This window comes from Sinocyclocheilus grahami, unplaced genomic scaffold (assembly GCF_001515645.1).
Source record: "Sinocyclocheilus grahami isolate Dianchi unplaced genomic scaffold, SAMN03320097.WGS_v1.1 scaffold61.1, whole genome shotgun sequence".
NCBI classification, from domain to species: domain Eukaryota; kingdom Metazoa; phylum Chordata; class Actinopteri; order Cypriniformes; family Cyprinidae; genus Sinocyclocheilus; species Sinocyclocheilus grahami.
The window spans coordinates 1,192,519-1,209,765 of NW_015505240.1; the positions used below are offsets into that span (position 1 = coordinate 1,192,519).

At 36.4% G+C, this 17,247-nt stretch overlaps 1 protein-coding gene across 1 annotated transcript in view; it reads right to left on the reverse strand.

Moving 5' to 3' along the window:
• Positions 1 to 3,960, reverse strand: part of LOC107584622 (zinc finger matrin-type protein 1-like) — a 6,436-nt gene extending 2,476 nt beyond the window's left edge. Inside the window, exons 1-4 of the mRNA XM_016271334.1 lie at positions 3,827 to 3,960; positions 3,285 to 3,342; positions 2,644 to 2,738; positions 180 to 390 (exon numbers count right to left, since the gene is read on the reverse strand). Of these exons, the coding sequence (XP_016126820.1) occupies positions 180 to 390; positions 2,644 to 2,738; positions 3,285 to 3,342; positions 3,827 to 3,960 (498 nt within the window). The remainder of the gene's footprint in view (positions 1 to 179; positions 391 to 2,643; positions 2,739 to 3,284; positions 3,343 to 3,826) is intronic.
• Between the last annotated feature and the right edge of the window lie 13,287 nt (positions 3,961 to 17,247).

The window sequence follows — 17,247 nt, forward strand, 5'->3', positions numbered from 1 at the left end:
GGGCTCCTTCCTCTTTTACACAGGTGACCAGGTGTGAAAGGAGGACGGACATGGGGCATATACCCCGGCCGATAGTGTGGTACAGGGCCTCTCATGCCAAAGCCAAATTGATTGACCTGAGACTGGAAGTCTGGGTGCCAGTGAGGTTGAGGGAAACCAGGAGGCGGAAAACGTGGTACCAGCTTGCCAGGATGAGGCATCTCTTCTGCTTTCTGTGGACCTTCTTTCACACTCTCATCCAGATCCTTGTTTGCTTGTCCTATGGTGCCCGGCCCTGCTTTGGGCTCCAGTCCCCGGGCCTTCTGCACCTGAATGTAGTCAGCCAGCTCATCCTGGAAGGAGTCGTACACTTTCTTCTGAGATTTGCACAGTTCCATAACTTTCTTCTCTCTAAGGGCAAAGATAAATGACATTTCACTGATTTGGATGGTTAATAACAAGCAGCTTAAAGGGGTCCTATTATGCTTTTTCACTTTTTTAATTTTAGTCAGTGTGTAGTGTGTATGTTTGGGCATAAAAAAGATCTAGAAAGTTACAAATCTCAAAGTCCACTCCAAAGGGAGATATTTAGTTTTTTAAAAATCCATTTTCAAGAACTACAGCAAACGGCTCGTTTGCGAAGTGGACATTACCAGATATTCCGCCATGCTTCCAGTTTGAAGGGAGCGTATATGTTCCATAAAATGGGCATTTAAGTGTGCGAGACGTGAATTTAAATTGTATTTATTTACAGAGGTATATTATGTCCCACTTCACGCTTCTCTAGTAAGTTTCATTTGTGTGTGAAGACGCTGCAGGCAGCAGCGCAGCGCAAATCTGTAAATGAATATTCCTAAGTGAAGTAAACTTCAACGGATTTCCCCTGCTCAGGGAGTAGGGAGCAATGGACACTGTGTAGGGACCATGTCAGTCGGAACACAGTTCATGCACGGAGCTCACTTCTAACGAGATGATGATCTGAATCAGGTGTGTTAACAAAGAGAGACGTGCAAAACATGCAGAGCGGGGGTATGCGAGGACTGGAATTGAGAACCGCTGGTCTAGAACAATTCTTACAAATAACAACATCATGTAGCTGGGCTCCGCGGACAGTCACCGCCGGTGTGCCTACACTCATAGAAAATAATATATTTGAATTTTAAAGACGTGGTACGACACTGCACTTCTCGTCCGGTGTGCGAACGCCTGAAACTTTGTTTTTTTCACCTCCGTGCACAAACGTCTTTGTTTGGGCTTCCGAAAGCGGATGATGTCAGGAAACAGTGGTTGCAATTTATTTTTTATCTCTGTTCCTGCAGTGGTTGCAATTTACTTTTTAACTCCTTTCCTGAGCATTATAGCCCCAATTTGCTATAGTGTGCTGCGCATTTTACTGAGGACAGCTGCCACATCACGAGTGAGAAGTGCCGGATTCGCCAAAAGCTTTTGTTGAAAGACGGAGCAAGGGGGCGTGGCAGTACTGAAACCCTGTCTAAGCTGTTCGCCAATCACAACGCACTGGGACAGCTAACCAATCACAACAATCATTTTGTTTTTCGGAAGGCAGACCTTCATCAAAGTAGGAACTAATCGAGCCGTTTGTGCCAGCCTGGGGAGAAAGGTATTTTAATAATGTAAATTATATGAAAAATAATGCGTTTTTCAAACCACCAAGCATGAGAGCATGTTATAGTACACCCCCAAAACTAAATCAAGACTTTGTAAAAGAGCATAATAGGACCCCTTTAAGATAAAAGTAGTTGCATGTAAACAAGTGATTGGCAATATGAGTTTAGAGCCAACAAATTGGTGAGGAAACAATTTTCACTCAGAAATTGCTAGTAAGTTTCACAAAAAAATACAAAGAAATGGCATGTAACATGCTGAAATCAGAAAACTAAAATGTTATTTTCTTGTAAAATATACTCCCATCTTTTAATTTACAACTTTAAAATTTCTTTTTTTTATTTTTATACAGTGTACGCAAATATGCAAAATGCAGAAATAATTGTACTATGTACTCAAATTTCACCTAAAGTCAACAGGGAATTCATCCATTTGCCACAAAAATTTCTCTAATCTTATACATTAAAGAAATTTATTAAATTAAATAGAAAAAAAATATATTAAAAAGAAGAACCTATGGTTGGATTTTGTCTATGAATACATATTTAGAACATAATGTAAAGATCCACCCGCCAGCCCAAAAAGCAGAATCCAGCGGCCTGGTCGAAGGTTTAATGCGTATTCGGTCTTTTACTTGTGCTTCTGAATTTATCAGGACTTAGTTTCAATTTTGTCTAGCTCCGTATTCAATCTGACTCCAATTTTACGTGATCAGTAAGTAAAAGACAGAATACGCATTAAACTTTCGACCAGGCCGCTGGATTCCGCTTTTATGCTGGCGGGTGGATCCTTACAGTAAACAAGATTCATTCTGATTTCCCATTGACTTTAAAATATTTGAAAGCATACAACGTTGGTTATCAGCCAATACTGATAATCTAAAAATGTCAAATAATTGTTGACTAAGCAGCCTGGCCTATATATCAACCTAATGCTAATGTAAACTTAAGTTCTATCTTCTAAAACAAGACCCAAATCCCAGAGGCTGTAACAAAAACGGCATCAGATAAAATAACCAATGAGAGCGACGTCACTCACTTGACAATGTGTTTGTTTCCCTGCATGTGTGCCTGGTACATCTCTATTGAGCTGAGCATCAGACAACAAATCGGGCAAGTCAGCGAGCTCACTGAATGTGTGTGAGAGAGAAAAACAAAATAGTCCAAGAAAGAGGGTATAATGATAAGGAAATATCAAATGTTAAGTTCTTCAAATATCAGTGGACGACCACTGAGTACAACAATACTTCTGTTTACATTAATGGATTACATGTGACATCCTAAAATTATGATATTTTATATACTTTATATAATTATTACATTTAATTAAATATAATTTATAATAATCATCATAAATATTATTGAATAAAAAATTGTAATGAATTTTAATATTTTGTCCTAGTAAATTAAAAACCTAAAGATAAATATCTGTTGCTGTATGAAACAAAGTGTAAATACAATGGTAAGTAGTTCCTGATAAAAAAAAATATATTGATAATTCTGTAAAATGATAATGAATTCTAATGAAGTAAAAACTCATTCAAACAGTGTCATTCAAACATTCAATCTTTCTTTCATTTTGGTGGTTTAACAGTAAGCTAACTTTAGAATTTATGGTAATGTCTATATATATATATATATATACAAGGTATTATTGACTTGTGATGCACAGTATCATACTTCAACCAGGTAGGCCAGGATCTGGCGCAGAGCCTCTTCTTTACCATAACACAGGTAACTATGTGTGTAGAGGGAATTCTTTAGTAAATGTAAGTCAGTTCCCCTGAGGTATATTTATTTATTCACATTTTTTTATTATTGTATTATTATTTTTTTTAATTAGCTAAATATTTCACTATTTTACTGGAGAAAATATTAAGCAATTTAAAACGTATGCAGAGTGAAAAAGTTTTATATGCCAGAAAATACAGTATATTGTAGATAAATCAGGCTTTACCCCTCAAATTCTATTGAAACTGTGCATCTGAATCTGGATCGAAATATCTTGAAATAGCAAATATTAGTGTTTTTGTGTTTATCTTTATGTGAAATACCTTTATCATTAATCTGCCTGAAAAATTATACTATTTCAGCAACATTAACCAGAATGTGAGACAGCCAGAAAGTGTTTTAAAATAGGACGTGTTCTTTAGTATCTTTCTCTTTTTATGTGGCCATTGTATGCATAAAAATGATAACATAGGTGGAAAAAACACACTCACTTCAGAAGTCTCATGCCAGCAGTAGCTCCTAGATACACAGTGGTGCAGTGATGTATGTCTGGGGGAATGTCCCACTTGGCCTGCTTCAGGCACGGCCTCAAGGCTATGGTCTGCTGCACCCTGCTGCCCAGCATAACTAAAAATTCCTCCTCCTGCACAAAGAACCACAAGACATAATAATTACATAGAAATAGTAATCTATTTATTTATTTACTTATTATTATTTAGAACTTTTAATATTATTTTATTATTTATTTTACTAAAAAGGTTACTATCTTACTGCAGAAATCTTAAACAAACATTATGACAGAAAATATATTGTAGATAAATCAGGCTTTGCCCTTCAAATTCTAGCTTTGCATCTTAAAATTGATTGAAATATCTTGCACCATAACATGCATATTGATGCTTTAAAAAAAAAAATATATTTTTTTTTTTCACTTAAGATGTTTATCTATATAGAAAATATCTATATCATTAATCTGCCTGAAAATGTTAAATATTTCAGCAAGTCTTTTGACCTTTGACATGACACTCGCTATGCTGGGTGACCACACCTGTGCCATTTAACTTGTCCGCCGGCAATCTGTAGATGTACAAGGCAGTGTGTGAGGAGCCAGCATCCAGCACAATCCCATACTGCAATGGGAGAGAGAGACAACAACAACAACAACAAAAACGTTCAAATAATCCATGGTCAAATCCATGTTCAATGTGAATGCAATTAGAATGTATTGTCCTCTGTTTTTATACCAAACAGAAGTGAAAGTTTTGGTCAAATTTCTCATTTCCATCACACAATAAGAGCATAGCAGATGCTTTGACAGTGATTTATTCACAGAAACCACTGTAACCATATATTTTGAGATAACCGTCATATTTCCAGTACAATTACTTCTAAGATTTTGTACATATTGTGTGTTTCCATGACTTGCTACACAGTTACTTACCCACGGCTCCCAGGGGTTAACATGTACCTGTTGCCCGATGACACACTCCTGGAGATGCAATTCCCGGAAGTATCTGACATAACAAACTATCCTGAGTCTGCATCTTCATTTGTTTCAGGGTTCCCAACAGGAACAAAATTACCTTTCTCTATGTTTACCTTGTGAAGGCTCACTTCCCCTACAGCTACAAAACTGACTGAATATACTGTACTTTTTTATTATGTACTTTCAGATGCTAATTTTTATATGTGGTTCAGGATGTGGCCTTCAGCTTTGATGTTGCTGTCTGTAACCCAATGATTAGATTCTTAAGTGTCTGAGGCAGGGCTGAATGTGAAAGCACATACAAGTAAGGCACTATTCCTGACAAAGAGCGATTAATTAAATATTATTCAGCTGTACGCAACATAGTGTGTGCTTAAAACATGTTTTTGTGACATTCAATGTTTTCAGGTTTTTTACTTGTCCACAAAAACAATACAATTCCTCTTTGTATCAACTGCCAAAATCGTCCCTCCCATTAAAGGTAGGGTATGTAATTTTTCAAAAACACTTTAGAAAACTGATTCGGGCCGAATAGCAAAACAAACTTCAGCAATAAGGGGCATGTCTACTGGTGATGTGGAGGAGAGAGCTTTCAGTGCATGGGACGGACATTAGCCGAGCCGAGCGACAGAAAGATAGAGATGGCGGATAAAAAACAAAAGAGGAAAACATCTGCGGAATGATAAGGCAAGGAGTAGGACCCGTGTAAATATCGGATCAGCTTTCCAGCGCTGGAGAGAACTCAAGGAGCGGAGGCCGGCGATTGGACGCCGAGGTTGCTTTGTTTCTTCTCAATAGGTGAGTAACACCGTGTCTCCAACAGCTAAAGTCTGCCTACGCTGGACGCGATCAAACGACCGTTGAAAACCATTTGAAATTTGTGTCAGCACGTCATAAATAGAACCCGGCAGCAGTTTTCTGTCGGGATTTGTTGCGCTGCGCCGCTCACGTCTGATGTAGACACGGTGTAACATTGATTTTGCTTTGTTTCACAGAACTAATTGTTGCCTGGGTTGCGTACGTATATGTGGGGCGGAGCTATCAAAATAGGGGCAAGACCCTTTTGGGGTAGGGGCATGTTTGTTTTGGTGATTTCAAATATCAACATTGGCTACCAGAAATCGCTTACCCTGCCTTTAATCAGGAGGATACACTGTGTATAATGCAAGTTAACCTACAGAAGAAACAAAGACAGATAGAGAGCGAGATAGAGAGTGAAAGATAGAGAGAACACAAAAGAAATAATTTAACATTTTAAGCAGGACACAGAAGTACATACCATGTACTCCGGTGGCTCTCTTATTTCATGTATAGATAGAGTCAGGAGTAGAATAGACACGATTCCAAACAGAAAGAGCGCTGCTGAGACAACAAACTTAACAAACTGATTATCCATCAGTAAAGTTGGGGTTTGCCTGGTGCAAATTATAGTGAAGGACCAAGGGCAACCCCAACAAGAGTACAAACTTCTCCTGTACACAGAAGCCCCTCTGATAGAAAGAGTTAGTAACAGTAAACCATTTCTTTTACAGTCTACAGTAAATAATGATAATAAAATTCTCCAAGAATTTACTGCTTCAGCTTGAGTTTGCTTAAAGAGTTTCTTTAGAATAATAAGAAATACCAATTTTGCAAGTGTACATGTTTTATTATTATAAAGACTATTTGGAAATACACATAGATGTAGAATAGCTGTTGTTGTAATAATAATTGTTGTAGAATCGATTGTTAGTAGAACCACAATATGTCCTGCACTAATTATGACCTTTTTGTAGAATGAGGGAGTGTTGAAGAACTTGAAGAACTAATGTGATGGAGACCAATTTTATATACAAGGTTTTGCCTCATTCAGTGTCCCCTGCCTCTATTCAAAAGCTGACACAGACAGCATGCTCTGAATAGGATAATTCCTGCCAAGAGCAGAGGCACTTTGCATCAACAGGATTGCTTTGTATCCACAATGCACTACTCTACATGTGGTAAGAATTTCCTTTTTGGTTGGGAAAAGGGAGGACTGTGAGGAAAAGAAATTAAGAAATGTATGACATCATCCACATTTTGATTAGTTACTGTGCACTTGATGAATGGGGCAGTAATGATTATTTTATGACAAAACAGAATTACTAAATTAAGGCCAAATATCATCTTAAATTCTTAGATTTTAAATTGAACAAGGTTTCAAATATATGGCAAAGGTTATGTTTCTGTCAGGAAAACTATCGTCAAAGATAATTGACAATTAGCATACAGTTTGGATTGGCGGTATGGTTCTGTTCTGGGTAAGAATCAGAAGGCTGAATCCTGACTGACAGAGGAGGAGCTGGGGATGGAGGAGGGTAATTCGCTATTCAGCAATACGAAAACTGCTGATAATACTGAGGGACCTTATATACAGTATAAATGCTTAGATAGATGTCGTATTCCTATAGGTTGATGGGGATCAGCTGAGAGTCAGCTGATGCGAGCTTGACTAACGTGACCTGCCAGAACTAACGCTACGCTTGATATTTGATTTAGTGTTTACAATACAGTCAGTTCAATAAAAGCATGTACTGAGTAATATGACTGAGTGATATGAGTTTGTATTAGCTTGAAAGGAGAAATGAAAACATTTACCAAGAAACACTCACGATTTAAAGAATCACAAGCACACAAAGCTTGAACAAGAACCGCTTTTATGAACAGTATTAACTACATTTCAAGCTTCACTAGATAAAGATGAACAATTTTACTCTGCAAATTAAAATAGGCACAGTTTTCAAGATCATGTAATGGCAAACCTAGGAAGTCATTTGAATAAATACAAAACTAAAAGTTCAGGAACTGAGTAACCTGACAGTGTAAATAACTTCATTTTAAAATCACACATCCACTGAAAAAATCTCACACTGGAGATTTTCAGTGTTATTTCAGTACATAAAACAAAAAACACAGCAGCATAAAACAAATGCATCCCAGATGGGTGCACCAAATATTAAAACAAAAACAATCATATGTGTAACATCTCAGTCCTGCCAGTCCAGCTCTGGCGTAGTGTTTTGAAATACTGGGAGAACAGACTCTTCATGTTGACACAGGTGCCAGACCATAATACAATAATAATTCAGCAGTAGAAGCAGCATCATGACAACCAAGGCCAAAATGACCAGAAGGGCGACCACAAGTCTCTTTCTAGTGCAAAATGGGTGCGATGACCAGTGCTCACTTTGGGAACCTTCCTCTAGTGAGTGTTTAGGCCTGAAGTGTGTGGACAGGCAGTGTTTAATCCAGGTCCCAGCCGGAGCAACAGGTGAAAATAAGCATGCAGCTCTCTCCCCCATCGTCGCAGAAAGAAGAAGCTTCTTGACCACAGAGCAACTGTCACTACCACCTGCCAGCCAGTGTCTGAAAATAGAAACATACAGTGGTCATATGGATTAAGCAGTCTAGTGCAAGTAATAGCAACAACAGTTATTAGTAATGAAATCTTATCCCAAAAAACAACTATTAAATATTTTTGTAGTCTGGTTTCTTTAATAAAATAATAAATAAGTTACATTGGACGCCGAGGTTGCTTTGTTTCTTCTCAATAGGTGAGTAACACCGTGTCTCCAACAGCTAAAGTCTGCCTACGCTGGACGCGATCAAACGACCGTTGAAAACCATTTGAAATTTGTGTCAGCACGTCATAAATAGAACCCGGCAGCAGTTTTCTGTCGGGATTTGTTGCGCTGCGCCGCTCACGTCTGATGTAGACACGGTGTAACATTGATTTTGCTTTGTTTCACAGAACTAATTGTTGCCTGGGTTGCGTACGTATATGTGGGGCGGAGCTATCAAAATAGGGGCAAGACCCTTTTGGGGTAGGGGCATGTTTGTTTTGGTGATTTCAAATATCAACATTGGCTACCAGAAATCGCTTACCCTGCCTTTAATCAGGAGGATACACTGTGTATAATGCAAGTTAACCTACAGAAGAAACAAAGACAGATAGAGAGCGAGATAGAGAGTGAAAGATAGAGAGAACACAAAAGAAATAATTTAACATTTTAAGCAGGACACAGAAGTACATACCATGTACTCCGGTGGCTCTCTTATTTCATGTATAGATAGAGTCAGGAGTAGAATAGACACGATTCCAAACAGAAAGAGCGCTGCTGAGACAACAAACTTAACAAACTGATTATCCATCAGTAAAGTTGGGGTTTGCCTGGTGCAAATTATAGTGAAGGACCAAGGGCAACCCCAACAAGAGTACAAACTTCTCCTGTACACAGAAGCCCCTCTGATAGAAAGAGTTAGTAACAGTAAACCATTTCTTTTACAGTCTACAGTAAATAATGATAATAAAATTCTCCAAGAATTTACTGCTTCAGCTTGAGTTTGCTTAAAGAGTTTCTTTAGAATAATAAGAAATACCAATTTTGCAAGTGTACATGTTTTATTATTATAAAGACTATTTGGAAATACACATAGATGTAGAATAGCTGTTGTTGTAATAATAATTGTTGTAGAATCGATTGTTAGTAGAACCACAATATGTCCTGCACTAATTATGACCTTTTTGTAGAATGAGGGAGTGTTGAAGAACTTGAAGAACTAATGTGATGGAGACCAATTTTATATACAAGGTTTTGCCTCATTCAGTGTCCCCTGCCTCTATTCAAAAGCTGACACAGACAGCATGCTCTGAATAGGATAATTCCTGCCAAGAGCAGAGGCACTTTGCATCAACAGGATTGCTTTGTATCCACAATGCACTACTCTACATGTGGTAAGAATTTCCTTTTTGGTTGGGAAAAGGGAGGACTGTGAGGAAAAGAAATTAAGAAATGTATGACATCATCCACATTTTGATTAGTTACTGTGCACTTGATGAATGGGGCAGTAATGATTATTTTATGACAAAACAGAATTACTAAATTAAGGCCAAATATCATCTTAAATTCTTAGATTTTAAATTGAACAAGGTTTCAAATATATGGCAAAGGTTATGTTTCTGTCAGGAAAACTATCGTCAAAGATAATTGACAATTAGCATACAGTTTGGATTGGCGGTATGGTTCTGTTCTGGGTAAGAATCAGAAGGCTGAATCCTGACTGACAGAGGAGGAGCTGGGGATGGAGGAGGGTAATTCGCTATTCAGCAATACGAAAACTGCTGATAATACTGAGGGACCTTATATACAGTATAAATGCTTAGATAGATGTCGTATTCCTATAGGTTGATGGGGATCAGCTGAGAGTCAGCTGATGCGAGCTTGACTAACGTGACCTGCCAGAACTAACGCTACGCTTGATATTTGATTTAGTGTTTACAATACAGTCAGTTCAATAAAAGCATGTACTGAGTAATATGACTGAGTGATATGAGTTTGTATTAGCTTGAAAGGAGAAATGAAAACATTTACCAAGAAACACTCACGATTTAAAGAATCACAAGCACACAAAGCTTGAACAAGAACCGCTTTTATGAACAGTATTAACTACATTTCAAGCTTCACTAGATAAAGATGAACAATTTTACTCTGCAAATTAAAATAGGCACAGTTTTCAAGATCATGTAATGGCAAACCTAGGAAGTCATTTGAATAAATACAAAACTAAAAGTTCAGGAACTGAGTAACCTGACAGTGTAAATAACTTCATTTTAAAATCACACATCCACTGAAAAAATCTCACACTGGAGATTTTCAGTGTTATTTCAGTACATAAAACAAAAAACACAGCAGCATAAAACAAATGCATCCCAGATGGGTGCACCAAATATTAAAACAAAAACAATCATATGTGTAACATCTCAGTCCTGCCAGTCCAGCTCTGGCGTAGTGTTTTGAAATACTGGGAGAACAGACTCTTCATGTTGACACAGGTGCCAGACCATAATACAATAATAATTCAGCAGTAGAAGCAGCATCATGACAACCAAGGCCAAAATGACCAGAAGGGCGACCACAAGTCTCTTTCTAGTGCAAAATGGGTGCGATGACCAGTGCTCACTTTGGGAACCTTCCTCTAGTGAGTGTTTAGGCCTGAAGTGTGTGGACAGGCAGTGTTTAATCCAGGTCCCAGCCGGAGCAACAGGTGAAAATAAGCATGCAGCTCTCTCCCCCATCGTCGCAGAAAGAAGAAGCTTCTTGACCACAGAGCAACTGTCACTACCACCTGCCAGCCAGTGTCTGAAAATAGAAACATACAGTGGTCATATGGATTAAGCAGTCTAGTGCAAGTAATAGCAACAACAGTTATTAGTAATGAAATCTTATCCCAAAAAACAACTATTAAATATTTTTGTAGTCTGGTTTCTTTAATAAAATAATAAATAAGTTACACACACACACACAGTATATATATATTAACTCTTTTATTATTTATAGAAACCAGGGGGGTATTCCAGAAAGCAAGGTTAACTTACAATAACATATACCCTGAACTCTCGGTTGACTAACCCAAACCTTGCTTACACCTGGGAGTAAATTCAGTCCACTCAGAATATATTCACGGTAAACATACAAGAATTCTTAAAAGAGCGTATGTTATATGCCTATATTGTAATAATATTTAACCCCTTAACTATCATCCACATTTTTGAAAATTCACGAGAAAGTGCATTATACAAACTTAAATTATCATAATTCATGAACGCTTTTGAATACAGACCTAAGGTTGGTCTCTTTTTAAAGAAGACAATTAGCAGAGTATTACATAAGTGAAATCATTTAATAAATTGAAATTATTAAAAAATTATAGAAGTTTAAATTTACTGTAAAGAAAATGTATTGTACAATTTTTCTTTTATATAAAATACATATTTTAAAAAATAGTTAAAAATACAAAATTACTATAAAATGAAAACCATATGTCTACATTAGCTGTGTTACAAATCCAAATTTGAAGTTGATATAAAAAAAAAATTGAGGTTCATATGCAATTTTGTTTAGGCGTTATACTAAAAAAAAAGCCACCAGGTGCCACCCAAACGCCATTGAATATTTTATGCATTTCTGTTACAAATCTATCAATTTCTCTCTCAATATTACGTCTATCACAAAATAATTACGTCTACCACCAAATATGGAATCTTGACACTCAGACCTTTCCAACGATATGTATTTTGTCAAGATTATAAAAAGTCTTCCGATTCCGATAATGGGGAGGAGACCGCTAAAAGATTTAGAAGCACCATTTCTATGGTAATGCAATGTCCGATTTCAAAATGGTTTTCACAGGATGATTTTTGAGATTTTAAGCTTTCAAATGGTATGTAAACTTATGATGATTACTAAAACATGTGATAGTGAAAAAGACAATGAAATAAAGACTGTTTGTGACAAAGGTCAGAACTCCTGTTATGATGTAGATTTGTCAAAGACTCTTGGTGCACTCTTGTCATAAATTAATCTATTACTGTTCCTCAATGATATATAGTTTGTACAGTGACATAAACTTAGGCGTCCCATATACGGGACGGTGACAGTTAAGGGTTAATTTTGTGCGCAATCTGCCACGCCCACAAGAGTCTCGTCAATAGGTCACGCATGCGCTGGTAGCTCTGAAGTAAACTAACCCTGAAACAGAAGCTGGAGCAGGTTATGTTCAGAGGATAAGTTGCTATGGCTACTTACATACCCTAAGAGTTACCTGAGTTTATTTACCCACTTTCTTACCCTTAAACATACCCGGGTATGTCACATAACCTGCTTTCTAGAATACCCCCCTTTTGAATACAGACCTAAGGTTGGTCTCTTTTTAAAGAAGACAATTAGCAGAGTATTACATAAGTGAAATCATTTAATAAATTGAAATTATTAAAAAATTATAGAAGTTTAAATTTACTGTAAAGAAAATGTATTGTACAATTTTTCTTTTATATAAAATACATATTTTAAAAAATAGTTAAAAATACAAAATTACTATAAAATGAAAACCATATGTCTACATTAGCTGTGTTACAAATCCAAATTTGAAGTTGATATAAAAAAAAAAATTGAGGTTCATATGCAATTTTGTTTAGGCGTTATACTAAAAAAAAAGCCACCAGGTGCCACCCAAACGCCATTGAATATTTTATGCATTTCTGTTACAAATCTATCAATTTCTCTCTCAATATTACGTCTATCACAAAATAATTACGTCTACCACCAAATATGGAATCTTGACACTCAGACCTTTCCAACGATATGTATTTTGTCAAGATTATAAAAAGTCTTCCGATTCCGATAAGGGGGAGGAGACCGCTAAAAGATTTAGAAGCACTATTTCTATGGTAATGCAATGTCCGATTTCAAAATGGTTTTCACAGGATGATTGTTGAGATTTTAAGCTTTCAAATGGTATGTAAACTTATGATGATTACTAAAACATGTGATAGTGAAAAAGACAATGAAATAAAGACTGTTTGTGACAAAGGTCAGAACTCCTGTTATGATGTAGATTTGTCAAAGACTCTTGGTGCACTCTTGTCATAAATTAATCTATTACTGTTCCTCAATGATATATAGTTTGTACAGTGACATAAACTTAGGCGTCCCATATACGGGACGGTGACAGTTAAGGGTTAATTTTGTGCGCAATCTGCCACGCCCACAAGAGTCTCGTCAATAGGTCACGCATGCGCTGGTAGCTCTGAAGTAAACTAACCCTGAAACAGAAGCTGGAGCAGGTTATGTTCAGAGGATAAGTTGCTATGGCTACTTACATACCCTAAGAGTTACCTGAGTTTATTTACCCACTTTCTTACCCTTAAACATACCCGGGTATGTCACATAACCTGCTTTCTAGAATACCCCCCACTCCACCCCAGACTTTGGGGTCAAGTCCTAAAACCAACTACATAGCGATGCCATGGCAACCCCCTAGCAACGTGAGTTTTCCCACAAACCAGCACTACTTGCCTTTTCTTTAGAAAAAATCTTGTCATTATTAATGTAAAGGCTAGCAATAACAAATTATCATGGCATTTCGTTCAAACGTCGTAAAACGCTTTAAGAATCTTTATGTTGTTTGTCACATTTCTTTTCAAAATTTTACTTTAACTTTACGACAGTGACGACAACGGTGGAAATTTTATGGCAGAAATGTAGCTATGGCAGCATATGTTGGCACAAACTGTGGAGAGGGAAAGTTAAATGTAAACAACGCTAAAAACAGAATTTTTAAAAAATTTGCTTTCCCACTAATATTTTTCGGTCTTTCACTTTTATGATTTACACTGGAGAATTACAAAGTTGAAATTAAATAGAAAAAAAATGTTTGTTTTGGAAGCGAGAATCCCTCCACCTGCGTTCAGTCAATGAATACACAGGGCAGGTAAGATGAAGCGATTCTGTCCAAACCGCAAGCGCGCATATTGTTGACGATAATTGAACCGTTTGTCGTGTCGCAGGATGGTGTGAAACAGTTTAGCAGTTCAAAAACAGTTCTTAATACGTTTCAATAAATAAGCTATCATGTTGTTTTGCGCAGCAAAGACTGAAGTAAGTAAGCTCACCTGTTGCTTCAGACGTCAGTGTTTGCAGAGGAACAGTCTGTCCTCACTGATGGTGATACCGCCTCTTAAATACGCTGTCAGGCGTTACCTCATACTTTCAAATTCATAATGAGAGATTAAGAGATTACTATTTTGACCACTACCCCACATAACGTAGACATCTGACTAATGTATGCATCTCCACCTCTCTAGATCTGACTGTAGATATTGCACTTTCTGGGAAATGGATAGTCTAGTGTGTTTATTTGCTGCAGTAGGCTACTTGTCTCTGTGCACGTCTTCGTACATTGAGATTTTAATCGAGGAATTATCTGTATATATATATGTATGTATGTATGTATGTATGTATGTGTGTGTGCATGTTTATGTGGTTTATGAGGACACAAATTTGTATAATAACGTGGGTATGACATAGGTATTACAACGAGAAGGTGATTTATGAGGACATTCCAGTTTTATAAATGAGGATGTCCTCAAAGCAAAGTTTTGGTCACTTCTGGGTACAAATATATCTTCAAAATTTGGCACACACACACATAGTGATTTGGAAATTCATAAATTCAATTAGTTCATGGATATTTGTGTAGTGAATATAATATTATGCTCACAAAATTGAAAAGACACTTTTTTGTTGTCTGCAACTGACATGGCACAAATCTATTGGCACCCAGAAATGTTATTTCTATATATTTTTCTCAAAATGCAAACATTATGTGTTCATTTGAAGAAATATCTCAAATTAACTGAAAAATGATGTAACACTTATTAAAGTAAGACTTATGCTCAGGATATGTGATGTCATTGTGTTTGTGTGTCATTTACAGTGTGACAGTTTCTAAGAAAAACACTCCTTTTTTTTCAACAACTTCTTAAAGTCATCTGCAATCTATTAGTCCAGGCAACATAAACTGAATTCAGTGTTCACATGCACTGAAATCAGGTATAATACATAGTTCTTCTGAAGTACTAACCACATTCATTGACCCAAGCAATGAGAAAAAAACATACTGTACATACTCCTGTCAGTTTGAAAAGACTTAAACCTAAAGTAGTGTAAGTTAATATTAGTAAACAGAAGATATATGTGGTATGCACTAATTTGACACAGTTTAACTCTGATATATAGCAGAAACAAATATGTCTAAATCTTTTGAAATATGAAAACTAGAAAAGGAGTGTCTTGTTAAAAAACAAACGGCTAACAGTTACATATAATATATTTCACATTCTCAAATGTGCATTTTCATATCAAGTATGAGTATTACAATCAACATTTGGCAAATTGCATAATTTCCATATGCATATCTTCCGACAGATTCACATTAAAATACTAGGTAGGTGATCTATCTCTCTTATAGGGGATTTTCCATGGATCATATAAATAGCATTAAGTGAACATTTACAGTAAGCGGTCCTTATTTGTACAGCTTTTGTTGACGTTTCTCAACCCCAGAACTTGGGAATGGGCCAGTTTTGCCATCTAACTAATAGGTGTATACGTAACTACAGCACCAGTGTCAAAAATAAATGGGCACACTTGGGGTTTTCTCATGTAAAAGATCTCTGAGGTCGTCTGTGGGGATGACACACAGAGATGATTTTGCATGAGACAACAAGTGCTAGTTGGATGAAAAAACTCGGCCCCTTGATGCACCCTTCAGACTGAAGTTGAGAACGACTGCATTTAAAGAGGAAGAACTGTTGAGTTTGAAGGAGAGTGTGCAATGAACTGATGTGCAGTAAGCCACATCTTAAATCTAACATTTTAATTGTATACTTTTTCTTGTCCATAAACTTTTAGGGACAAATTTGCATGCATATTACATGCAAAGAGATTTTAGATTATGAAAGATAAATGTGGTTTCTAGTGGATATATGATATCAGATCCCCTTACATTTGCACTGGCGCCCTAGCAGAGTAAACACAGTTGTGGTTCATAACATTACCAAATGGGCATTGGTTGCATTTTTGACTTTCAGCCAGAATTTCAACCAGAAAGTGTCCAGAAGATATCCAGAAATTCTTTTTTTTAATCTTCATTTAGAACAGTATTATATTTGTTTTTATTTAAATTTAAAACCTAACAACCAATGTATTTCACCTAAAGTCTGTTAATGGACACAAATATCAGTTGCTTTCATATTTTGTTGTCTAATGCAATGACATTAATACATTTTTAAACTTGGCTCAAATGTTCAAATACTTTCTGGGCCACTGCATATTTATATCTGTAATATATATTTAATTCTCATTTAGTTGCAGTTCCTGTTTCCTCATCTCAAGCTTAGATGTGTTAGAAGGGCAACAAGCTGTTTTTCTCACATGGGCATCTGCAGTGCTGGGTTGGCAAAACACTCAGTGACATGTAGGTGCCCAGTCAGAAGGCAATTACCACAACAAAACATTTTTTTGCTTTCAGTTTTTGTAAGCTATAAAATGTCTCTCAGTGAGGCTTGCCATGTTGCAACGGCAAGGACATTTTGATTAAAACTAAGTATTTTGTTCTGACAGGATTATTTCATTATTATTATTTTAAATTCTGTTCCTTGCTGTGGCAAACTGTGAAATTGAGGCACAGAGAGCTTTATTGGTTAAGCTGAAAAAAAGCTATTTTTTGGCAATCTGCTAATTAAGACTGACTATATACAGGTGCATCTCAATAAATTAGAATGTCATGGAAAAGTTCATTTATTTCAGTAATTTGGATGTTTAATTTCAAAATAAAATTTCTTATTAACAACTAAACATTAATTATGAATTTAATATTTATCTTACTAATTATAGCATGTGTCCTCTTTTATAGCTTACTCTTTTTTTTATTACTATGCCATTGCAAATAAATAAGCTTATAAGCTCAATATATGATGCAACAACTCTAAAAGCCATAGCTTAAGGCAAAAGTTCTCATTGCCAAGATCATCATCATCATATTGCAGAATAGATGTATTCAGCAATA